Source organism: Cololabis saira, chromosome 8 (genome assembly GCF_033807715.1).
Source record: "Cololabis saira isolate AMF1-May2022 chromosome 8, fColSai1.1, whole genome shotgun sequence".
NCBI classification, from domain to species: domain Eukaryota; kingdom Metazoa; phylum Chordata; class Actinopteri; order Beloniformes; family Belonidae; genus Cololabis; species Cololabis saira.
In genome coordinates this window covers 47,152,969-47,179,636 of record NC_084594.1, presented here as the reverse complement: position 1 = coordinate 47,179,636, position 26,668 = coordinate 47,152,969, and the positions used below count along the sequence as shown (strand labels likewise).

Sequence of the window (26,668 nt, the reverse complement as noted above, 5' to 3'; positions counted from 1 at the left end):
ATTTTTTTTTGTTTTTTTTAAACGTTTCCTAAATGATCAAGTATTAGAAGCTGGAACTGTATTTTCTATGAACGATACTGCATACAGTTGTGGTGCTGTGGATATCTGGGATTCAGTCTGCCCGACAGCACGGTACATCACATCAATATGTTAAATAACATGTACCACGGTCTGTGTGAATACTTCATTCTGATTGGCTGGCAGGTGTAGGTTATAAGTGATAACCTACACCTAGAAAACAGGTTTGGTCAAATTGCCTGATAACTTTAATATCATTGCACCGCCAGGTGGTAACCACGGCAACGGAGATTCAGAGAAGAAGAGCCGGCTACCGCAGGACGGCCACATGAGGGATTTTGTCATTTCTTTTAATTTATTTGTTGAATTTAACAATTTTGATGACTGGGATGCAGAAGAGGAGAGAAAAGAAAATAGGCGAACCTCAGGTCCGTCCTAGTTACTGGAGACGGTAGTGATTGTTCCAGGAATTAGTCAGACCCTCACGTGTTACCAAGGAAACTGAGTTATGGCTTGTTAAAAACTACCAGGTTGCAACGGCTGCAGACGAGAGATTAAATAGTCGCTCAGCCGCTCAGCTGTGGCTGGTTATAAAACTAATGATTTCAACTGAAAACACATTAAAGCATGAATAACTGATTTAATATTTATGTTTTTTGGTTAGTGACCGTGGTATAAGTGGGATAATGCCCTTCGAGGTGACATTAACATAAATATATGGACTTATATGGACTTAATGGACACTTCGTCGGGCATTATCCCTTACATATTCAAGCTATTCATCCTAACTGTCAGAAAAATCTTCTTACCAGGACGCTGTTGCCATGGGAACGGACAGTGGCTCCAAACCACTGATGGGACTTGAACTCAACTTGGGTGTTTAAGTCATTTATATAAAAATAGCGGTCGCCTGTAAAAACACAGAAAAACACAAGTGCACTGATTTAGACCTAAAAGGAGTTTACGTCCAAGAAAAAAAGGCTTAAAATTAGAACACAGAGTCACTTCCAAGGATTAGGGGCTGGATGAAGCGTACATGTTGTCATAACTCAAGCTCTCATGTCACTTTTATTTGACTTTTGTGCTCATTTAAACATTTTCTCCACAGGTTCTTGGCTTTTGATGTGGATATTTCATTACTGTGTTCTTGGGATCTGCAGTCTTAATCCGTCCTCCATCTACGGCCGACATCAAACGGCTAGGAAGGACTTGGACGTGGTTGTAACTGTAACCCGGACAGCTGCAGCTCATTGTCAGGATAGGTTTTAAGCGGGGCCCTGGCAGCGCTGATATGCTGATAATAGAGTCCTGCCAGGCAATGGCTTTCATTTGGTAACTCGAGAAACATTACATCTTCCTAAAACGTTGCTGTTGAAAAATATTATGCTGCAATGGTTCATTTGGGAAAGTTAATTATCCTGCTCTGTTTGATTCATTCCTGAAAAGGAAAATGAAAGACTTGTGGTCAGACGGATATTTTCTTTGTGCATGTTGTCATAAATTAAGTATGCTACATACAGCAGTCCCCTTGAAAAGGTTTTACAGAATCTGATGCCTTTAAAAGTAACTGAACCAAATTCTTCTTCAGCCACTGTTTAAGCACTAAAACAGGCGATTAAACTCCGTCCTCAGACACACCTTAAATCCTGAAGCTGCTCTGCAAACGTCAGACCACTGAACATAAATACATAAACGTAAGCAAGTAAAGATGTAATTAGGGCCCGAGCACTTACAGTGCGAAGGCCCCATTGTTTCTGTAGGAATTTTTTTTTTCTTTTTCTTTCTTCTGACAAAAGGAAGGCCTTTTTGCCCCCATAAACGTACCCAAAAAGTCACCAAATTTTGCACGCAAGCCAGGCCTGGCGAAAAATGTGATATTTAATGGTTTGCATTAATGGGCGTGGCCTAATGGCTCAACAGCGCCCCCTAGAAAACTTTGTGCCTCAAGCCCCACAATACGGTTTGACGTACATGCACGAAAATCGGTACACACCTGTATCATGTCACAACTTAAAGAAAAGTCTCTTGGCGACATGGCCGAAACGAACAGGAAGTCTGCTATTTTGAATTAATTGTGTAATTTTGGCACAATTTATGCCATTCCTTCGGCAGTTAATACGGCCCGAACCGTAATGTGCACCCAAGTGTGTTATACATCAAAATATGCGTCTCCATCCTGCGACTACGCGCATTACTTTTCTCTTTCAAAAGTGTTACTGTGGCGACGCTAGACGCCAAAAAGCGCGCCGTCCCTTCATCTGATTGGTCAATATTTGATAGTTTCACCAAAAGTCACCAAATTTTGCATGCAAGCCAGGCCTGGCGATAAATTTGATATTTCATGGTTTGCATTAATGGGCGTGGCCTAATGGCTCAACAGCGCCCCCTTGAAAACTTTTCTCTGCCATAACTTTTGAACGGCATGAAAGGCTTTTGAAAGACATGTGGGTGGTGTCATCGGACTCGGTATTGAGTCCTTGACCTTCCTTGACCTGAATTAGCCCCGCCCCCTCTTCTGATTGGTTGTCCCTACTTTCTGCCATATCTTTTGAATGGTTTGACATAAAGACTCGTGGGTGGTGTCATTTCTGATATGCTTAAGGGGGACGGTGGCCATGAGTGCGAGGGCCCGTTCATCGCTGCTTGCAGCTTTAATTGCCTTTGTTTCTTTATTAGCAAAACGTTTAATTTTACTTGGATGGAAATCTTCTGCAGCTCCTACTCATGTCTCTTGGATCAAATCTATTTAAAACTGTATAAAACTGGAAAAAATAAGGTGCACTTTGATTGGTCTACAGACAAATTTGACACTACATGGGCCCCTTGTTCCTTATACTGTATGTTAAAGCCGGGCAGACACTGTGCGATTATCGGCTCGTTTTGAGCCGATTTTCCAGTCGTGCGACTATTTTTTGGATCGGCCCAGATTTCAACCCAATCGTTGGTCGTGCAGTTAACGTGGGATAACGACGAGAGATTAACACCTCACGACGAGAGAGTAACACCTCACGACGAGAGAGTAACACCTCACGACGAGAGAGTAACACCTCACGACGAGAGATTAACACCTCACGACGAGAGAGTAACACCTCACGACGAGAGAGTAACACCTCACGACGAGAGAGTAACACCTCACGACGAGAGAGTAACACCTCACGACGAGAGATTAACACCTCACAACGAGAGATTAACACCTCACGACGAGAGATTAACACCTCACAACGAGCTCTCGATCACAAATCGTGTGCTCGCAAGAAAATCAAACGTGTTTGAAATCCTGGTCGCTCCTCGTGAAGGAATCACAGTTGAAGCAGCTACGACCCGATTGGCCTCATCCTTTCACAGAGAGCATGCGCAATCTCTGATGTCACGTCAAAAACTATTATTTGTAGTTTAAAGTGTTGCAAATTCACATTACAAATCACGTTTTAAAGGTATTGTGACATCATTTTTACCATGCTTTTAACACTATTAAAAGTCTTGGCCAACATCCCTCAAATGTGTCTAAAAGGGTGTAACAAGAAAAACTTCACTCTAGTACTCCATTCCTGGCTTTTTATGACGGTGTTTTTTTGCGCCGTGAAAAACGCGTCCTTTTCCCCCTTTCCTGTCAATCATTGCCCCGCTCCTCCTCCCAACCTCCTCCAACCCAACTGCTACACACTTCTGCCGTCTCCACACACACGCACGCACACCGAACCACAAACACCCACACACACAGCCCACACAGGGCGACTACAGCCCGGGGATGTCGACTTCCAGTCGAGTCCTCTGGTCACGGACTTCTAACAGCGGCGTCGGAGAGTTAAGCCGGGAGCGACAGGCGAAGCATGCACGGAAAAGCAGCACGGCGAAGCAGACAGTCCACCGCAAACAATCATAAAAATAAAGGCATGCAAGCAGCAGTGTCCCCTTATCTTAAGTCCAGTCAGTGGTCGCGGGTCTTCTTAGCAGTTTTCCTCCGGTGATTAGAACAAAAGAGGCTCTAAACAGCTCCGTGTTAAGCCTGATTTATGGTTCCGCGTTAAATCGACGCAGAGCCTACGCCGAAGGGTTCAGCGTACGGTGCGCGTGGCCGCGTAACCCTACGCCGTAGGCTCTGCGTCGGTGTAACGCGGAACCATAAATCAGCCTTTATGGTGCGCTGGAGAGGAGAGGAGGCAGGGAGCTGGGTGGAGGGGGCGGTGATTTAGCGGGTCTATACGTAACGGCCCGCCACCAAACCAGATGCGCCGTTTTTGCACAGTTATGCGGAAAATCCCAGAAAGCACACAATACACTGAATGTTAAAAGTTTGTTGTTTTTTGGGTGTAATTGATGTCAAGACACCCAACAAAACACAAAAAATCAATAAAAATGTGTTTTTCATGTCACAATACCTTTAATAGCAGAAAAAAAGGCTGCATTTCCCACGTCTGCCCAGCCAATTCCTTGTCCAATCACGACGTTGTCTAATCTTTTTTCATTTATCGCCACACAGAATAGCACAAATTGCTGAAGGCTGATTTATGGTTCTGCGTTACACCAACAAGGAGGCTACGGCGTACGGTGCGCGTCGCCGCGTACCCTACGCCATATCTCTGCGTTGGTGTAACGCGGAACCATAAATCAGCCTTCAGTGTGTCTCTGTCTGCTGTTCTGAACTTCTCTGTTGTCTCATTTTGCTGGGACGCCGGGTTCCTCCGCCGAGACACAACTTTTGCGGTATGCGTTCATTGTTGTGTCTAAAAATGATGCGCAGTGCCCACCCAATCAGAATATTAGATATTCTGTGATATTTTTTATATATATAAAAAAATCAAATTATAAAAAAATAAAGGATCCTCATAACCTTTGATTGGGTGGGCAGGACGCACGTTTGGGTGGACACAGCCCACCCCTGCCCCAAAACCGGCCTCCAGTTCCAGTAACAGAAGTCCGACGTGAGGATTGTGATCGTATAGTGTGAGCAGACGTGAGGATTATGAACGTATAGTGTGAGCAGACGTGAGGATTATGAACGTATAGTGTGAGCAGATGGAGCATCAGAGCATCAGGTCGTACAGTGTGAGACCATAAATCGTGGGCTGTGAACTTTTGAACTCAGAGATCTAGTCGTGCAGTTTGAGATGGGGCTGAATCAAACAATTTGAAATATCGCACAGTGTATGCCCAGCTTTAGTCAAGGCGTATCGTTGATGTGTTGTTGTTTTTTGCGTGCGTTTCTTATTTTTAGGACTATTTTTGTTAATGTCTTTTATCTAGGCATCATAATTCATAAGTGCATTTATACTGTTAATGTTTGTTGTGCCAAAAATTCAATAAAAAAAATCGTAAAAAAAATAATACATAAACGTGTGTAGATGTGTTTGAGTGTGTGTAAACATTACTACAAGAGTGCTCCTACAGTCTAAACTATGTCCTTCAACATATTCGTTTCTAGTAAACATGTTGTGGGTGTGTATTTATGTCCAGAAGTCAGAACAGTCACAGCTCTTATTTGTCTAAACTGTAGCCTGATATCAGCATGCGAGCGCTTGTGATAAGTTACACCCTGTGATGGAACGATACTCCTTATCGCTTCCTGCGTTGCTGAGGGAGATTCCAGGATGGCTTGGGGGGGGACATGTCCTCTGGGGTCTGTGCCCCCATTATGACTCTGCACTGATCCAAGAGTGCTCGCAGCACGTGGCCTAAGTGCAGCAGAAAATCCAAACACTCAGGCCACGTTTCCACATAGCCGGGTATTTACAAAAAACGATATTTCCCCCTCTACGTTTTGAAAAATACCATCATTTCCAGGAACCTGCATAAATATCTGTTAAGGTGCTATGAGCAGCCAAACCTACAGGGGGCAGTGTAACGAGAAGATAAAGTCATGCTAGCCAATCAGAATCCTGGAAAAAAACATCAACAAATGACACGAGTAACTTCCAGTTACTTCCAAGATGAGTCTTTCGTTTGGAGTGACAGAGAAGTGGAGTTACTTTTAAGTGTGACGTTAGAATATAAAATAGGTAAAATACCAGGAATATTTGTCTTATTTCTAGTTAAAAAGTCTCATTTTTACTCAAAAGATCTCATTACACTTAAAACAAGAGTCATCACTAGATAAATAACTTATTTGACAATTTTCACCTGTTTCAAGTAAATTTTCACTTTTTTTCCAGTGATGAGTCTTGTTTTAAGTGTAATGAGATTTTTTTTACTAAAAATGAAACATTTTAACTAGAAATAATTTCTGTCTCATAATGTGACGTTCTGAAGCCTAAATGTCCGTTTCTCTCCGTTTACAAGCAAACGTGAAGACGGAGTTTTTGAAAATCTCCACTTTGGCTGGAGTTTTCAGAAATGATGGTTTTTGGAGACTTTGAGCTTCGTTTTGGTGTAAAGGAACGGTCAAAACACATGAAAACGCCACGGTTTTTGCTACGTGTAAACGGGGCCTCATTGTCCATGCCCCGAAACGGAGAGCTCAGCCATGGGAGGTGAGATGGAAACCCTCAACCTTAGACATTAGAGCTGAGGAGAGACGTAAAACGGTAGTTTGGATCAAAGCGGAGGCCCCTGCAGCAGACAGCAGCCACACGTCTGACCTCAGGGTCACACGCAGACGGGCCTCGCTGGGAAGAACCTGAGACGTCTCTCCGACACTTTTATGGCTGTTAGTCAGAAAAGCCTTTACTACGTAGACTGTCTTCACTACTTAACAGCGGCATTGGGGAAAGTGCTGTTTATTCTCTGGGAGCAATCGCCCTGCTCCTACTGTGTTCTTTTGTTTTTTTTACACAATTTATTTATGTGTGTGTGTGTATATATATATATATATATATATATATATATATATATATATATATATATATATATATATATATATATATATATATATATATATATACATATATAAGAAAACTCAAATATCCTATCTCAAAAAATTTGAATATTCTGGGAATGTTAATCTTAAACTGTAAACCATAATCAGCAATATCAAAATGATAAAAGGCTTGCAATATTTCAGTTGATTTGTAATGAATCCAGAATGTATGACATTTTTGTTTTTTTAATTGCATTACAGAAAATAAAGAACTTTATCACAATATTCTAATTTTCTGAGACAGTCCTGTATCTTTTGTTTTTTTTGTATAAGAAATGTAATTAATTTTGATTATAATGAAATAGAGTTTACTTCTTCCTACTCCTTTTTGAGCATGTTAATTATGATGGATGCATGTTTTTATTTATATTTTAGGGTTTCTTTGTTTTCTTATTTGCAATTATTTATTATTGTTTTGTTTTGTATTCACTACTGTTGCGACGAAAAACAATAAAATATATTTATTCTAATATGTCAAGATCACAATAATCTTCCAATTTAGAACTAAAATATTAAAGAACAAATACAAATAAAATACACTTCAATTAAATACTTTTTTTTTTGTAATTTATTTTCCCAAGCCACTCGGCTGGTGGATTTCTTCTTGTATTATACAAGAAGAAATCCACCAGTGTGAGTTGAGCTGTAACATGCCCTTGTACCTTGCTGGTCAAAGTTGATGATGCTGCAGTTGCTCTGGCTCCAGGGACACAAGTACACGGCTCCTCCTGCAGCGACGTCAGGCTGGCCGCTGTCGGCTCTCGGAGCTCCGATCAGAATACTGATACTAGACGGAAGAAACGTAAACACAATCTTAATGAGGTGTTGTACACAACAAAGATTTCACCAAGTTAAACTTATTTTGAACTTAAGCCATGCACAACTAAACTTTCCTCGCAAGGATTTGAAAAGAGTGACAGTCATTTCTTAAATTCATGACCAAGACCAGCTTTTCCTTAAGGTATGCATTTAAAAAACAAAAACAAGTTTCAACACTAAGTTTGATGTGAGCTATTACTACTACGATGTTGAATCTAAGCGTGGCATAAAGACTCCGGGACTTGACAAAACAACTAAGAAACAATCAGAGATGGTAGAGTAGCCAAAATTGTACTCAAGTAAAAGTACTGTTACTTCAGAATAATATGACTCAAGTAGAAGTAAAAAGTAGTCATCCAAATAATTACTTGAGTAAAAGTAAAAAAGTACTTGGTGAAAAAACTACTCAAGTACAGAGTAACTGTTGAGTAACGTCTGATTTATTTTTTTAACACAACCATTCAAACAGACAAAAGTACAAAATAATCATCTTCAGGAAAATTAAATCAATAAAATAAATTAAAATAATATAATAAATAATAATATAATAATAATAATAAAAAATGAAAAATTGGAGGAGGACTTTCGGTCGGCCTCGAGGAAATTCTGGAGGACCGTTCGGCGCCTCAGAAGGGGGAAGCAGTACTCTGCCGGCACCGTTTATGGTGCTGGTGGGGAGCTGTTGACCTCGACTGGGGACATTGTCGGACGGTGGAAGGAATACTTTGAGGATCTCCTTAACCCGACTGACATGCCTTCCACTGAGGAAGCAGAGGGTTGGGGCTCGGAGACGTGCTCATCCATCACCCAAGCCGAGGTCACCGAGGTGGTTCGTAAGCTCCTCAGTGGCCGGGCACCGGGGGTGGATGAGATTCGCCCTGAGTACCTCAAGTCTCTGGATGTCGTAGGGCTGTCTTGGCTGACACGCCTCTGCGACATTGCATGGAGGAAGGGGACAGTACCGCTGGGGTGGCAAACCGGGGTGGTGGTCCCTCTGTTTAAAAAGGGGGGCCGGAGAGTGTGTTCCAACTACAGGGGGATCACACTTCTCAGCCTCCCCGGGAAAGTCTACGCCAGGGTACTGGAGAGGAGATTACGGCCGATAGTTGAACCGCGGATTCAGGAGGAACAATGCGGTTTTCGTCCCGGTCGTGGAACACTGGACCAGCTCTATACCCTCTGCAGGGTGCTCGAGGGTTCATGGGAATTTGCCCAACCAGTCTACATGTGTTTTGTGGATCTGGAGAAGGCATTTGACCGTGTCCCTCGTGCCATTCTGTGGGGGGTGCTGAGTGAGTATGCAGTCCGGGGCCCTCTATTAAGGGCTGTCCGGTCTCTGTATGATCGAAGCAGGAGTCTGGTTCGCATTGCCGGCAGTAAGTCAGACTTGTTCCCGGTGCATGTTGGACTCCGGCAGGGCTGCCCTTTTTCACCGGTCCTGTTCATAATTTTTATGGACAGGATTTCTAGGCGCAGCCAGGGGCCGGAGGGGATCCGGTTTGGGAACCTCAGGATTTCATCTCTGCTTTTTGCAGATGATGTTGTCCTGTTGGCTTCATCAGACCGGGACCTCCAGCATGTGCTGGGGCGGTTTGCGGCCGAGTGCGACGCGGCAGGGATGAGAATCAGCACCTCCAAGACCGAGGCCATGGTTCTCCATCGGGAAAGGGTGGCATACCTTCTCCGGGTGGGTGGAGAAGTCCTGCCTCAGGTGGAGGAGTTCAAGTATCTCGGGATCTTGTTCACGAGTGAGGGAACAATGGAGCGTGAGAGTGACAGGCAGATCGGTGCAGCGTCCGCAGTAATGCGGTCGATGTACTGGACCGTCGTGGTGAAGAGGGAGCTGAGTCGAAAGGCGAAGCTCTCGATTTACCGGTCAATCTATGCCCCTACCCTCACCTATGGTCATGAACTTTGGGTAGTGACCGAAAGGACAAGATCGCGGATACAAGCGGCCGAGATGAGTTTCCTCCGCAGGGTGGCTGGACGCTCCCTTAGAGATAGGGTGAGGAGTTCAGTCACCCGGGAGGAGCTCGGAGTCGAGCCGCTACTCCTCCACATTGAGAGGAGTCAGCTGAGGTGGCTTGGGCATCTGTACCGGATGCCTCCTGGACACCTCCGTAGGGAGGTGTTCCAGGCATGTCCCACCGGGAGGAGACCCCGGGGAAGACCCAGGACACACTGGAGAGACTATGTCTCTCGGCTGGCCTGGGAACGCCTCGGACTCCCCCCGGAAGAGCTGGAGGAAGTGTCTGGGGTGAGGGAAGTCTGGGCATCCCTGCTGAGGCTGCTGCCCCCGCGACCCGGTAACGGATAAAGCGGGAGAAGATGAGTGAGTGAGTGAAAAATGAAAAATTGCTTAAAGGAGCTTGAGGCAGGATTGAGGCAGGATTTATGAAAAAAATTTGTATACGTTTTAAGTTTTCTAGTAATAATGTCAGATGAAGCGTTCCAAATCCAAAAGAATGAGCCCTCTGTATCTCTCCGTTGCCTTGAACAGGCTGTGTGCTGCAAAATGTGCTGCAATTCGGGGGCCGAATTTCCCGCGCTGGGCTGCGGATGTGACGTCACATGACGCTGCATGCACGTTCTCCCCGTTCTCCCGTGCCGGCTTCACTGTTGGCTGCAGTACCCCCGACGGCCGTCGTGGTGAAGGGTGGCGCTAGAGAGTCTCATTTCCTAAAAGGAGCCTCATGCTCCTTTAAATTAAAATAATCTTAAGGTAAATTCAAGTACTTTAATAAATAATAAAATAAATAACAAATTAACAGAATAAAAAAATTAATTAAGCACAAGTAGAACAAAATTTCAAGCCTTTGTACTTTTCTTTCAATGTAGCCTAATGTAGCGGAGTAAGAATAACAGTTTCTTCTTCACAAATCTACTCAAGTAAAAGTAAAAAGTATAGTGATTCAAAACTACTCCTAAAAGTACAACATTTCCCAAAACGTACTCAAGTAAATGTAACGGAGTAAATGTAACTCGTTACTACCAACTCTGGAAACAACGGAATCATCAACAGCTTCTAGCTGTGACAGATTAATGTAGCAGATGAAAAAACAACCATCAACATAATCTATCTCCAGAAGAACACAAATATGTGATTTTTCCAAATGTTGAACTATTCATTTGATCATACTGTAACCAGGACATGGCAGTGTGACCACCGAGGCCAACAAGCAAACCAAACTAGCTCCATCATCATGCGGTTGTGTTTATTAGGGCTTGTAAGTCTCTGCATGTCTTATGTGAGTTCTGTGAGTTTTGTGGAGAGCATTTAAAAGTAATTTGCAGCTATTTTATAGTAGCAGTATTTTTAGAAATCCCTGCTAGTAGGTTTTGACCTTTTCTCCAGATTTTAGAGTTTAGTAAAGTTACTTGACTTGATGTCACTCCGTTTGTAGCTCTTTTTTTTTTTTATTATTATCAAACCCCAGTGAGTATTTCAGTGGGAAAAGTGGTGGTCTGTGTCTTTTCCACCCACTCAAGTATCAAAAGAGAAGTCATGAAAAAAAATGCTTTTTTAAGGACAAATTGAAACCTTTAACCGGGTCTATACTTCCCCTTTCACTCTTTCCTTTGACTCAGTAAATGATGCACTAGATAACTTCCTCTCTAAAATGTCACACGTGATTGGTTCCATTGCTCCCACTAAGGTTAAAGTTGTCTTTGGTAAGAGGAAATCTCCGCAGAGAAAAGCCCCACTAGTCAGAAATGAAAAAAGCTGAAATGGAGGTGGTGAAAGGCTGGACTCCAGGTTCACTGTGATATCTGTAAAGACAGACTTTGTAGGAGTTTGGGAACAAAAGAGCAGAGAAACGCTTTTTGTGGACGAAGAAAAAACTTGTGTTGTTTATTCCAGTCTCTCGTTTTTTAACCGACCGTTACCAACGCTAACAGAACACTAACAGAAAACACATCGTCATCATTAATAACGGCTAGATTCTTGTGAATTCTAACCTACTGAAACTAAACAGAGTCCTGCCCGTGAGTGGCCACTACAACTTCAGATATCATTTACAACTGAGGACTGCAAGGGAACAGGGCTGGGGATCCATTCAAATGTCCATAATCGATTCCATTCCGATTCTTAAGATTCAGAATAGATTATCAAGATTTGATCCGATTCGATTCCGATATTGATTTGGGTTAGTGTTATTAAAACTGTTTTTTTGAGCTGTTGCCTGAATTATATGACTGTGTAGTTCTGCAACATATTAATACTAGCATTATATTGAGATTCAATTTTCTAGCTGGTTAGTAAACCTCTAGTTAGTGTAAACTCTAGTGAGTTAGAGTCAGTAGTCATAGCTGCAGCTCTAGAACAAGACTATAATAGTTAGTCTCAAATATAGCTTGGTGGTAGATATGCTGCTATAGGCCTATGCTGCAGGGGGCACCGACATGATCCGCTGGGCGGTGCCTCTTAACCTTCTTCTCTTCTCCTTTTCCATTTTTATTTATTATAAGTATCTCATCTATCATTTTTGTCCATCGTCCCTGTAGTTTCTTGTGCTGGCCCCCTTTTTTCTCTTTTGTGCATGTTTGCAGGCCAGAGCTTCGGGAGCTGCGTGCTGACCTGCAGTCCCTCCCTCTGATCATCCACCTGCCTGTGTGGATGTCTGCTGTGTGCTTGCTGACATCCTGGCCTGCCCCTTTAATTGGTGTCTTAAACAATCTTCTAAAAGAGGGGTTTTAATTCCACAGGCGGTGTCCTGCTGGTCCTGCTGCTTCTTCTCCTCTCACACCAGTCGCTTTACTCTTGTATGAACACACACCACACGTGCACAGTGTGTAAGAGTAACCGGTCCAGATGAGACACCGAGTGTCGGTCTAGACAGCTTGTTCGCTGTTGCCGGTTGAGCGAGAGCGCCAGCTCCTTGTCACCAAGCAGAGAATGCACTACTGTATATTATTATTATTTCCATATTTTAATGTTGTGGTAATAAATCTTAACAGGCTGACAGGTATATATTTGCTGTTCGTCTGTTTGTGAAAAGAAAAGAAAAAACGTGAAAAGCATATGAAACATATGAAATGTAACAAAATTGAAAACCAGATGTTCACCTAAAAAAAAAGATATCTGGATATCCAAACAGTGAGTTTAGTGAAAATAAAGGTTTATTCATCCATCCATCCATCCATCCATCCATCCATCCATCCATCCATTATCTATACCCGCTTTTATCCCTTGCGGGGTCACGGGGGTCTGCTGGAGCCTATCCCAGCTATTTTCAGGTGATAGGAAGGAGTTACACCCTGGACAGGTCACCAGTCCATCACAGGGACACATATACACATAAACCATGCACACTCACACTCACACCTACGGGCAATTTAGAATCATCAATTAACCTACTATGCATGTTGGGCATTTGACAGAGTCTGGCATGAGGCCCTCTGGTCAACCATGAGGAAGTATAATATCAACAGCAACTTAATCAAGGTCATAGAGAACTTGTACAACAAGGCAACATGTGCAGTCCTTTTTAACAACAATATCGGAGACTGGTTTAGAACAACAGTCGGGGTGCGACAAGGATGTCTACTCTCCCCAACCCTCTTCAATATCTTCCTCGAAAGAATTATGAACGATGCTCTGGAGGACCACTTCGGAACAGTTAGCATTGGTGGCAGGCCTATCACCAATCTGCGGTTTGCCGACGACATCGATGGACTAGCTGGAAATGAATGTGAACTGGCTAGCTTGGTGGAACAACTGGACAAAGCCTCGACCAACTTTGGCATGGATATTAGCGCTGAGAAAACCAAGATTATGACCAACAGCAAAGAGTCATCGAAGAAAGAAATAAAGGTCAACGGTCAAATACTTGAAAGTGTCACAAAATTCAAATATCTAGGCTCAATAATCTCCGACGAAGGATTAAAGCCTGAAATACTGTCCAGAATAGCCCAGACTACAGCCGCTCTGACCAAACTTAAATACATCTGGAACAATAAGAACATTGCTATTAGCTCTAAGATCAGACTGCTACGTTCCTTGGTCATGTCAATTTTTCTCTATGCCTGTGAGTCATGGACACTAAATGCTGATACTGAAAGAAGAATCAGAGCCATGGAAATGAGGTGCTATAGAAGACTACTTGGTATCTCATATAAAGATCATATAACAAATGAGGAAGTGAGAGGAAGAATTGAAAATGCCATTGGACCACATATTGACCTTCTGACCGTCGTCCGACAACGGAAACTGAGATGGTATGGGCACACTACTCGCTCATCTGGCCTTGCCAAGACCATCATGCAGGGTACCGTAAATGGGGGCAGAAGGAGAGGGAGGCAGAAGAAACGCTGGGAAGATAACATCAAGGAATGGACGGGACTTGAGCTGAGCGACACCTTACGGAAAGCTGAAGATAGAGAGGAATGGGAAGCTGTGGTTCGGAGATCCGCTGCTGCGCCCCGACGGATTCTAATCTAAGGGACAGGACAGGACAGGCATGTTTTTGGACTGTGGGAGGAAGCCGGAGTACCCGGAGGAAACCCACGCCAGCACGGGGAGAACATGCAAACTCCACACAGAAAGACCCCTGCAGGTTTATTCACTTATATGTTATTTTCAACACGGCGCGGAGACGCGCGCCGTACGTTGCGCGTCGCTGCGTAACCTACAGCGTAGGCTCTGCGTCGATTTAACGCGGAACCATAAATCAGGCTTCACAGTGCGACTCACTGTCCGCCACGCAGCTCCTCGCCACGCCGACTCCGAGCTCATATATTTGATAAATTTATAAAGCCCATATATTTATAAAGCCCCGCCTGGCCGAGCCCTAACACTGTGGCCGGCCACCGGCCGTCCTGGAGTACCGGCCGTTCTGTGATTCTCCAGATCACACAGATGGCCAGTCCGCCCCTGGAGTTGGCTAATAAGTCTACCTTTTCTCCGGTAATTCGCTGCCTTTATTTCTTACGGTGACTCTGACTCTGACCCAGCTCTGACCTGGTGCCTGACGTGATGTCACTTTCAAGGCCGTGCTCTCGCAAGTAATTAACTCCAATAGGATCCCCCAAACACCCCACTCCCTCCCTCCCCTCCCCCCACCGTTGCGCTCATCATCACACAGGCTGTGCTGTGAAGGTGGAGAGATGCGGCGATGGTGCATTTGCGACAAAAAAAAAAAAAAAATTATAATAACACAATTTTTTTAGGCGTTGTGGCTATGATTTAGCAGTGGCGGGCCGCCACTGCTGAATGAATGTAGAGGAAACACTGATGTGGAAACGGCCGCCTGAGAAATCAGAGCAGAAGCTACTCCCAAGTTTACTCCCAGGCACAGAGCAGCTTCCCAGGACTGTTACTCCCAGGTACAGAGCAGCTTCCCAGGACTGTTACTCCCAGGTACAGAGCAGCTTCCCAGGACTGTTACTCCCAGGTACAGAGCAGCTTCCCAGGAGGGTCTGTTATGGTGTTCCGCAGGGTTCAGTGCTAGGGCCAATCTTGTTCAGTTTACACATGCAGCCATTGGGAAGAATAATCCAGAATCACGGCATACACTTTCAATGCTATGCTGAGGATACTATGAAGCCGGATGAAACAGAACCGTTAGTTAAACTTCATCCATGTCTTAGCGACATCAAGGACTGGATGTCCAGAAATGTTTTGTCTCTAAATTCTGATAAAACAAAGGTGAACAGGTTTCACACAGACAAAAGACACTTGTGACTGATGACAAAGACAGAAACAGTCAGTCTTCTGAAACTCCACAATACTTCCACATTGAAGGATATTTTTCAGTCACTCAAAAGCCACTGACTTGACCAATGTGCAGGTTTTCAGTGAATAGGTATTTGTATTAATAATCAGCCTCCACCTCCTGCAATCTCTGCCCTGAGTAAGTTAAACGAACTACTGACAAAAATTGATGACCCAACGAAAGCCTCCTTAACAATATAATGTTTATCAGTGGGACAATGGATTCATGTGTTAAGACCCGGAAAATGGATTCCTTTCCTTAAAGTCATACTGAGCAGAACATCTGCAAGCAGGGAAGTGACTCAAGGCATGGCAACGTCCAAATTACAGCATGTTATTTTCACTGAAAGATTTATGAACGCCCATGAAGCCTATTATAACTCCCTTTCATTATTTCCTGAAGGGAATTGTTAAATTATTAATTATCAAATAATTCATGGGCGTTCAAAAAGACATGAAGCATATTGTATTTATTGTAAATTAAAAACAATAATACGATGATTTGTAAATATTTTAAACTTTATAATTAACAGTTACTAGTACAATCGGTCAAACAATGATATGGAAGAGAAACAAAGTGTAGAAGCATGTTTATCTTGAATAGGGGCCTGAGTTGTTGGTGTGTGTGTCTGACATCAGGAGGCTTGTGTGGAGTGATATTTTCTGTTTAACAGAAACGTAGGTACAGGAGGAAGAGTATGTTAGTTTAAATGAATCGACTTCGCCCGGCTACTTTAATCATCATATTCCTCAAAGCACGGGCAGAGGCGGAGGAGTAGCGGCGATCTATAACTCCAGTCTTCGAACAAAATCTGTACCTAAATGATTTAATACATTCCAAAGCCTCATGCATAGTCTAAAAGTCCCGAGCTGGAAATCAGAGAAGCCAGTTTTATTAGTGGTAGTGTACCAGCTCCCTGCTGGTGCTTATCTAGAAATTCTGTCTGAGTTTTCAGATTTCCTATCTCGTTTATTGATCAGAACAGATAAAGTCATCATAGTGAGTGACTTTAACATTCATATGGATGTTTCATCCATTCAATTTCTATCGCTTATCCATTGCCGGGTCGCGGGGGCAGCAGACGCAGCAGTCCGAGACGTTCCCAGGCAAGCCGAGAGACATAGTCTCTCCAGCATGTCCTGGGTCTTCCCCCGGGGTCTCCTCCTGGTGGGACATGCCTGGAACACCTCCCTAGGGAGACGTCCAGGAGGATCCGCTACAGATGCCCAAGCCACCTCAGCTGACTCCTCTCAATGTGAAGGAGCAGCGGCTCGACTCCGAGCTCCCTCCCGGGTGACCGAACTCCTCACCCTATCTCTAAGGGAGCGTCCAGCCACCCTGCGGAGGAAACTCATCTCTAAGGGAGCGTCCAGCCACCCTGCGGAGGAAACTCATCTTGGCCGCTTGTATCTTTTATCTTGTTCTTTCAGTCATTACTCAAAGTTCATGACCATAGGTGAGGGTAGGAGCGTAGATTGACCGGTACATCGAGAGCTTTGCCTTTCGACTCAGCTCTTTCTTCACCACGACGGTCCGGTACATCGACCACATAACTGCGGGATGCTGTACCAATCCATCTGTCAATCTCAAGCTCCATCTTTCCCTCACTCGTGAACAAAACCCCAAGATACTTGAACTCCTCCACCTGAGGCAGGACTTCTCCACCCACCCGGAGAAGGCACGCCACCCTTTCCCGGTGGAAAACCATGGCCTCGGTTTTCGAGGTGCTGATTCTCATCCCCACCGCATTGCACCCAGCTTTGAACTGCCCCAGCACAAGCTGAAGGTCCCAGCTTGATGAAACCAGTGACTTCATACTCACTGACCCCCCACAGGATGGCACGAGGGACACGGTCAAATGCCTTCTCCAGATCTACAAAGCACATGTGGACTGGTTGGGCAAATTACCGTGAACCCTCAAGCACCCTGCAGAGGGTATAGAGCTGGTCCAGTGTTCCACGACCGGGACGAAAACTGCATTGTTCCTCTTGAATCCGAGGTTCTACTATCGGCCATATTCTCCTCTCCAGTACCCTGGCATAGACTTTCCTGAGGAGACTGAGAAGTGTGATCCCCCTATAGTTGGAACACACTCTCCGGTCCCCCGTTTTAAACAGAGGGACCACCACCCCGGTTTGCCACTCCAGCAGGACTGTCTCCTTCCTCCATGCAATGTCGCAGAGGTGCGTCAACTAAGACAGCCCTACGACATCCAGAGACTTGAGGTACTCAGGGCGAATCTCATCCACCCCCGGTGCCACTGAGGAGCTTAAGAACCACCTCAGTGACCGCGGCTTGGGTGATGGACGAGCACATTGCAGAGTCCACACTCTCTGCTTCATCAATGGAAGGCATGTCTTCCACCGTCTGACGATGTCCCCAGTCAAGGTCAACAGTTCCCCACCTGCACCGTAAACGGTGTTGGCAGAGTACTGCTTCCCCCTTCTGAGGCGCCAAATGGTCTGCCAGAATTTCTTTGGGGGTGACCGAAGGTCTTCCTCCATGGCCTCACCAAATTCCTCCCAGACTCCAGTTTTTGCCTCCAGGACTGCCCGAGCTGCGGCTTGCTTGGCCTGCTTGTATCTACTGCGTCAGGTGTCTCACAGGCTAACATGGTGAGACACCTGGGCCCGACATCCCTTATTTCTGGTGTCCACCACCGGGTTCTGGGGTTGCTGCCACGACAGGCTCCAGAGACTTTGTGTCCACAACTTTGAACTGCCGCGTCGACAATGGAGGCAGAGAACTTGGTCCACTCGGACTCGATGTCCCCCGCCTCCCCCGGGATCTGAGAGAAGCTCTCCCGGAGGTGGGAGTTGAAGATGTCCCTAACAGAGGGCTCGGCCAGACGTTCCCAACAGACCCTTACAATACGTTTGGGTCTGCCTGGTCTGTCCAACTTCCGCCAGCGTATCCAACTCACCACCAGGTGGTGATCAGTTGACAGCTCAGCCCCTTTCTTTACCCAAGTGTCCAAGACATACTGCCAAAGATCAGATGGAACAACAACAAAATCGATCATGGACCTCCGGCCTAGGGTGTCCTGGTGCCACGTGCACTGATGGACACCCTTATGCTCGAACATCGTGTTGGTTAACGATAAACTGTGACTGGCACAGAAGTCCAATAACAAAGCACCACTCAGATAGGGGAGGCCGTTCCACCCAATCACGCCTCTCCAGGTATCACTGTCATTGCCCACGTGAGCGTTGAAGTCCCCCAGTAGAACAATGGAGTCCCCAGTTGGAGCACCATCAAGTACTCCTTCCTGGGACTCCAAGAAGGCCGGGTACTCCGCACTGCTGTTCGGCCCGTAGGCACAAACAACAGTGAGAGACCTTTTACCGACCCGGAGGCGCAGGGAAGCGACCCTCTCGTTCACCGGGGTGAACTCCAACACATGGCGACTGAGCTGGGGGGCTATAACCAAGCCCACACCAGCCCGCCGCCTCTCACCCTGGGCAACTCCAGAGTAGTGGAGGGTCCAGCCCCTTTCAAGGAGCTGGTTCCAGAGCCCAAGTTATGTGGTGGAGGTGAGCCCGACTATCTCTAGCCGGTATCTCTTTTCAATTCAATTCAATTCAATTCAATTTTATTTATATAGCGTCTAATACAACAGAGTTGTCTCTAGACGCTTTACAGAGACCCATACCCAGAACATGACCCCCGAGCAGTTATTACATAAACAATGGCAGGTAAAAACTCCCCTAGTGGGAGAAAAACCTTAAGCCAAACAGTGGCAAGGAAAAACTCCCCTTTAGGAGGGAAGAAACCTTGAGCAGGACCAGGCTCATAAGGGGGGACCCTCCTGCCGAGGGCCAGACTGGTGGGTCAGGGACGGCAACAGCACAGCAGGCAGGTGGAAGCAGCAACGGGATGACCAGGGGTGGGGACCGCAGGCCAGCACGCAGCTCCCGAAGCTCCGGCCCAATCAGCAAGTCCCAGGTTGGGGTGCAGGGTCAGGGAAAGACTTGTGCTCCGTAATGCAAGCTACAAGCCACCCACGACCACCTGCAGGACAAAAGAGAGAAAAGGGAGGAGAAGGGGGGGCCAGCAACGGGATGACCAGGGGTGGGGACCGCAGGCCAGCACGCAGCTCCCGAAGCTCCGGCCCAATCAGCAAGTCCCAGTTTGGGGTGCAGGGTCAGGGAAAGACTTGTGCTCCGTAATGCAAGCTACAAGCCACCCACAACCACCTGCAGGACAAAAGAGAGAAAAGGGAGGAGAAGGGGGGGCCAGCAACGGGATGACCAGGGGTGGGGACCGCAGGCCAGCATGCAGCTCCCGAAGCTCCGGCCCAATCAGCAAGTCCCAGTTTGGGGTGCAGGGTCAGGGAAAGACTTGTGCTCCGTAATGCAAGCTACAAGCCACCCACGACCACCTGCAGGTTCCGGTGTCCGGCAAAGGATGCTGCAACATGGACAAAAGAGAGAAAAGGGAGGAGAAGGGGGGGCCAGCACAAGAAACTACAGGAGCGACTCTGACACACTAAAGTTTACACTACCTAGAGATTTACCAACACCAGCTAGAGGTTTACTAAACACTAACTATAGGCTTTACTAAACAGAAATGTTTTAAGTTTAGTTTTAAAGGTGGAGGTGGTGTCAGCCTCCTTAACCCAGATTGGAAGTTGGTTCCATAGTAGTGGTGCCTGATAGCAGAACGCCCGCCCTCCAAATCTACATTTAGATACTCTAGGAACTACGAGTAAACCTGCACTCTGAGAACGGAGAGCTCTGACAGGAAAATAAGGCACTATCAGGTCTTGCAAATAATGCGGAGCTAAGCCGTTTTGGGCTTTATACGCAAGTAATAGAATTTTAAACTGGATTCTGAATTTTACGGGTAACCAATGGAGCGACGCTAACACTGGAGAGACGTGGTCTCTCCTGCTAATTCCTGTCAGTACTCGTGCTGCTGCATTTTGGATCAGCTGGAGCCTATTCAGCAAATTACTTGGACATCCTGCTAACAACACATTACAGTAATCTAGTCTAGAAGATACAAACGCATGAACTAGTTTTTCTGCATCACTCTGCGAGAGGATATCTCTCAACCTCACGCACAAGCTCCGGCTCCCCCCCCCCCAGCGAGGTGACATTCCATGTCTCTACTGCAAGGGTTTTGGTCCAGGGATTGGGTCGAAGAGGCACCCCACCACGACTGCTACCCAGCCCACATGGCACCAGCCTTTCATGGACCTTCCTGCAGGTGGTGGGCCTACGGGAAGGCGGGCCCACGTCGCCGTTTCGGGCTGAGCCCGACAGGGTCCCATGAGCAAAGACCCGGCCACCAGGCGCTCGCCTTCGAGCCCCAACTCCAGGCTTGGCTCCAGGGAGGGGTCACGGTAACACCAATCCAGGTGACGTAACGGTCCCTGATTTCTTCTTTTTCATGATTAGCTTTTGAACTGCTCTTAGTCTGGCCCGTCACCTAGGACCTGTTTGCCATGGGAGACCCTACCAGGGGCGTAATGCCCCAGACAACATAGCTCCTAGGATCATTTGGGCAACACCTAGGTTCTACCTCTGCAGATGTTGATATCCTCTTTTGTAACACTGCAGATTTTCTGCATTCAGCTTTAGATGCAGTTGCTTCTTTGAGAAAGAGGGTCTCTAACCATAGGAGCTTAACTCCCTGGTATAATTCAGTTATCCGCATGTTGAAACAAAACCGTTTTCTATTCAGCGCTGATTTGATTTGATTGTTATGCTGATGATACGCAGCTTTATTTCTCTATGAAGCCAGATGAAACAGAACTGTTAGTTAAACTTCAGGCATGTCTTAGGGACATCAAGGACTGGACGTCCGCACATTTTTTGCTTCTAAATTCCGATAAAACAAAGGTTATTATTTTTGTTCCTGAACACGTTAGGAAGGGATTAGATGGTGTTGCGATGGCTTCCAGTGCAACTGTGAGAAACCTTGGTGTTATTTTCAAATCAGGATTTGTTGTTTAAACCTTATATTAATCAGGTTTGTAAAATAGCATTTTTCCATCTCCGTAATATTGCAAAGATTAGGAACATCCCCCCGCAGAGTGATGCAGAAAAACTAGTTCATACATTTGTATCTTCTAGACTAGATTACTGTAATGTGTTGTTAGCAGGATGTCCAAGTAATTTGCTGAATAGGCTCCAGCTGATCCAAAATGCAGCAGCACGAGTACTGACAGGAATCAGCAGGAGAGACCACGTCTCTCCAGTGTTAGCGTCGCTCCATTGGCTACCTGTAAAATTCAGAATCCAATTAAAATTGTATTACTTGCATATAAAGCCCAAAACGGCCTAGCTCTGGGATATTTGCAAGACCTGATAGTGCCTTATGTTCCTAACAGAGCTCTTCGTTCTCAGAGTGCAGGTTTACTCGTAGAGACACAGTCACTTACTCATTCACTCACCTACTCACACACTTACTATCTCACTCACTCACTCACTCTCTCTTTCACTCACTCACACACTCACTTACTCCTCCTCCTCCTCGGCGGTCCATCGTAGTCGAAGATGACGTAGCTTCCTTCTGCTGTGGTGTGTTGGGCAGTGGCTATCGGTGCTGGCGACGATGCCACTGTAGGTGACTATGAAGCCCAATTCTGGAGCCACAGATCCTGCCACAGTCAGGACATGTGAGGCCTGGGTCAGGAGGCTGAAGTGGTACTGGGACAGTATGTTGGTGTCGTCGTTGGCGCCGCACCGTCCGCTGGTGAGTGCGTCTCTCCTCAAGCTGTGAGACCCCTTCGTGGCATAAAGAACGCCAAAATGGCCGATCAGCTGCAGCTGACTCCAGATCACTGGGTTTGATGTTGCATCTCTTCAGGGTCTGTTTCAGCTGGTCTTTGTACCGCAGCTTTGGGCCACCGGGCTTCCTGTTTGCTGATAAAATCTGCCCATAAAGCACCTGACGAGGCAAGCGGCATCCAGGCATCCGGATGACATGACCAACCCATCGAAGTTGCCTCAGGGCTAGTGCTGCCTCTATACTGATGGACTCCGTGCGGTGGAGGATGTCAGTGTGCGGGACACGGTCCTGCCAAGTGATGCCAAGGATGCGCTGTAAGCATCTGATGTTGAATGCATCAAGGCGCCTGACGTGGCGTCGATAAACAGTCCAAGCTTCTGACCCATATAGCAGTGTAGACACGCACACTGCCCTGTAGACAGCAACTTTCGTCTGTGTTCGTAGATGGTTATTTTCAAAGACGCGAGAGCGCAGTCTGCCAAAGGAGTTGGAGGCTTGGTTGATGCGTGCTTGGATGTCATCATCTATTTGGCAGGAAGGGGTCAGCATGCTTCCGAGGTAGCAGAACTGCTGGACAGTTTTGAGGGGTGTGCCGCAGATGTTAAATACGGGGGGTGGAGGTCGCTCTTGTGTCATGATCTCTGTTTTGTGGATGTTAATCACAAGGCCGAGCGAGCCGTAAACAGAGGACATGGTGTCCAGGGCTTGTTGCATAGCAGCCGGGCTGTGGGCCAGGAGAGCACAATCGTCTGCGTATTGGAGCTCATAGATGTTGCTAACCAGGGTCTTGGTCTTGGCCTGTAGGCGTCTTATGTTAAACAGGCTACCATCAAGGCGGAACTGAATTTTCACACCACCGTCTTCCTGGATGGATTTGTGGAAGAGGAGTGTGGCTGCCGTCAGGAAGAGATTGAAAATCACTGGGGCCAGCACACAGCCCTGCTTCACTCCAACCTTTACAGGGAAGGAGAGAGATTGCTGGCCGCCAACAAGCACAGATGCCTGCATGCCACTGTGGAACTGCTTCAGGATGCTGAGGAATTTGGGAGGAACACCAAACTTCTGCAGTATAGTCCAGAGGATCTCCCGGTCAACTGTATCAAAGGCCTTAGTGAGGTCTATGAAGGTTATGTAGAGGTCCTTGTTCTGCTCCCTACATTTCTCCTGGACTTGACGTGCAGTGAAAATCATATCCAGTGTGCTTCGGTTCTTTCGGAAGCCACACTGGGTCTCCGGGAGGATGTCCTCTGTGATGTGTGTTGTTAGGCGAAGCAGCATTAGTTTTGCAAGGATCTTGCCAGCAATAGAGAGCAAAGAGATGCCACGACTGTTACCACAGGATGACCTGTCTCCCTTCTTTTTGTAAATGGTGACGATGTTGCTGTCTTTCCATTCCTGGGGAAGTGTCTCACTTTGCCAGATCTTGCAGATAAGATGGTAGAGCTGTCGCAGTAAGAGGTAACCTCCTTTCTTGAAGACCTCGCCGGGAAGTCCATCAGGGCCAGGGCTTTTCTTGTTCACTCACTCACACACTCACTTACTCATACTCGCTCATTCACACACACTTACACACTTACTTACTTACTTACTCATTCACTCAAACTCACACACACACTCTCTCTCTCTCACACACACACACACACACACACACACACACACACACACACACACACACACACACACACACACACACACACACTCACACTCTCTGTCTCTCACACACACACACACACGCACGCACACACACACACACACACACACACACACACACACACACACACACACACACTCACACTCTCTGTCTCTCACACACACACACACACGCACGCACACACACACACACACACACACACACACACACTCACACTCTCTCTCTCACACACACACACACACACACACACACTCACACTCTCTGTCTCTCACACACACACACACACACACACGCACGCACGCACACACACGCACGCACGCACGCACGCACACATACACACAGAAAACATCTTCTCCAAGTTCAAAATACATAAATATCTCATTAATAAAGTGTTTACCAAACCATGATACTAACCATGAATATATATATGCAAACAGTTGTTAAATTAATTATTTTTGAATGTAGCTCTTCTGACTATCTGTGGGAGATCTATCAGGATAACGCCTATGGGAAAATGTCCTCCAGCATCTGCAGAGATATGTGAGGCAGTTAGTAAATGTGTGACCACTGAGCCTGTCCCTGTTCAGGATTATTTGAAACATTGGAACCTTGGAGCTTGTTCGTAGGAGCTCAAGCCAAACCGGGTTGGAGCAGCTGATGTGTAATGACCTCATCTTCTAAAAGGGTGTTCACATTTGTCACTGGCCCAGACATGGATCATCATTCCCTCCAGTGATGACGGCGTAGCTCCAATCAAGCCGCAGCTGCACAGTGGTAACAGCACAACACTCAGCAGCAACATGTTCCCCCTTCTCTCATTGCAGATATTCCCAGACCAGTATTCTTGCTCTTGTTTTTGTTGCCATCTGTTTCATGTCCTTGTCTCTCCTCAGCCAGCCACGGTAGATGCTCCCCCTCCATGAGCCTGGCTCTACTGGAGGTTTCTTCATGTAAAGAGTACACGTTTTTCAGTGTTGCCACGTGTATGATGAAGATATGGTGCTCAGCTGAAGGAAAAATTCAGAGTTTATGAACTGTTAACTCTCTGAGGGCCCACCAAAAAAGGATAGAGAGGTCTGAAAAAAGGAGAATGGTGCAGTGCCTTTTCTCTTCGTGGCTGCTTGTGGACACACAATCGCTCTCCTTATCGTAAATAACAATAAAAACAATGTTACCCAGTAAAATGTTATGTAGAAGCGGGCCCTTACGCAACCTCTAATAAAAACTATATACTGTACATTTAGGAAAACATGATATGTATCTCTTTCATAGCTAATCCTGTTCAGGATTCATCAACATCTGATCTGAGTTCTTTATCTGATCTGTTTGGTCATTTTGATATTCTTAAATCTTTTCCATACGCATGAAGGTGTGGCAGCGGGTCTGACACGTGGTAATGACCAGGAAAAATACAGAACAAACCACAGATGCCAAATGCTATAAGTTAAGATGGCAGATATGTCGCAGTCACTGTTCTGCCCTGATATTATTATCCAGCGAACAGATAAGCACTTGACAAAAAGCAGCTGACCTTTAAACTATGTTTCGGGTTTCACTGGTCAACATACTGTAACGGGTTCACTGACATCAGGTCTCTTACATTCAATAAACATTAGGGTTTAGAGTGTTAAAGTGTGACATTTGAAAGATCAGATAAACATTTAGAAAAATCCTCCCTGAATTTCAGATCATCACAAGTGCAGAAAGTATGGAGCTAATATAATGACGTCTGGTGCCTTCAGTGGGTCCTTACGTTCATCATTTTGATTGGAAGCATAAAATATAAAACTATGCTAGTTGATGCTTCAACAGTCAAAAAGATGCACTGAACACTTTTCAACTTCAAAATTCAACTTAGCTTAGTTGGAGACTTGGGTGTATCCCAGAATGCATTTTGCGTCAATGATCATGATCAAATCTCATAATTAGGGCCGCGAGCGCCACCTAGTGGGCCGCAAAAAAAAATTCAGTTTTGTACGTGTGGGCCGCTGGGGCCCCAGGACTGCATAGCAACTCCCGACCAAATGAGGAGAAGACACTCAGCCAGCTGTACGTGTAATAGTAAGAGAAATGGTGTGTATTTACAGAGAAAATCCTTCATTTTGTACAGAGTAGGTTTAGATCCGCCAGGATCAGGGATCGATTAATTGGGTCTGCGCCCAGAGCGAGCGAGCGAGCACGGCGTGAACATTTATCCTGACGCGTCCCCGCGGCCGGGGAGGTCGGTGCCGCTCGGGCTTGCAGGCTCCGTCGTTACTGCTGAAGGATTGTACATGTAGATGGAGGGCTGACGTGTCTGCGGGACTGGACTGTTGTTCGGGCTTTCTCAAAAGCATCGGAAAGACAGCCAGAGAGCTGTGGGCTCCTGCCCGTCTCAGCTGATCAGACTCGGATGAAACCTGACGCGCTGAGTCCTCTGACAACTGATTAATGTAATATCTTAAATAAAGTACAATCAAACTAAGTTTTGTTCCCGCTCTATTTTTAAATATGCACACTTGTATGCTTGTGTGTGTGTTGTTGTAAGGCGGCGTTCCGTGTGTGTAGACGGGGCCTTTCCACACGGCGCGCTGTGTGTGTGTTTTACAGAAATGACACACACAAAACTGAGGGTGCGTCTTTCCACACGGCGGCCGTATGGTCGTCAAAATACGGTAATTAGCTTGACTCTATATACAGAGATGAGAAGCGCAACAGGTGGAAAGGGAAGTTCAACCCTGAATGGACAGATTCATCCTGGTTCAGTCTTCCCACTGGGACAAAACCAGTGTCTCATACGTTCAGAGACCGTGGCGTTCAAAGTGCGAAAGTGAAACGCCACTGAAACAAAACACAAAGTTTTTCATCAAACATATTCACTCAAGTCTGAACTGA

The 26,668-nt window shown here is 46.0% G+C and overlaps 1 protein-coding gene across 1 annotated transcript in view; it reads right to left on the bottom strand.

Moving 5' to 3' along the window:
* LOC133449054 (integrin alpha-5-like) overlaps window positions 1-26,668 on the bottom strand; it is a 100,245-nt gene that overhangs the window by 68,298 nt on the left and 5,279 nt on the right. The window contains exons 2-3 of the mRNA XM_061728164.1: window positions 7,534-7,658; window positions 828-928 (exon numbers count right to left, since the gene is read on the bottom strand). Of these exons, the coding sequence (XP_061584148.1) occupies window positions 828-928; window positions 7,534-7,658 (226 nt within the window). The remainder of the gene's footprint in view (window positions 1-827; window positions 929-7,533; window positions 7,659-26,668) is intronic.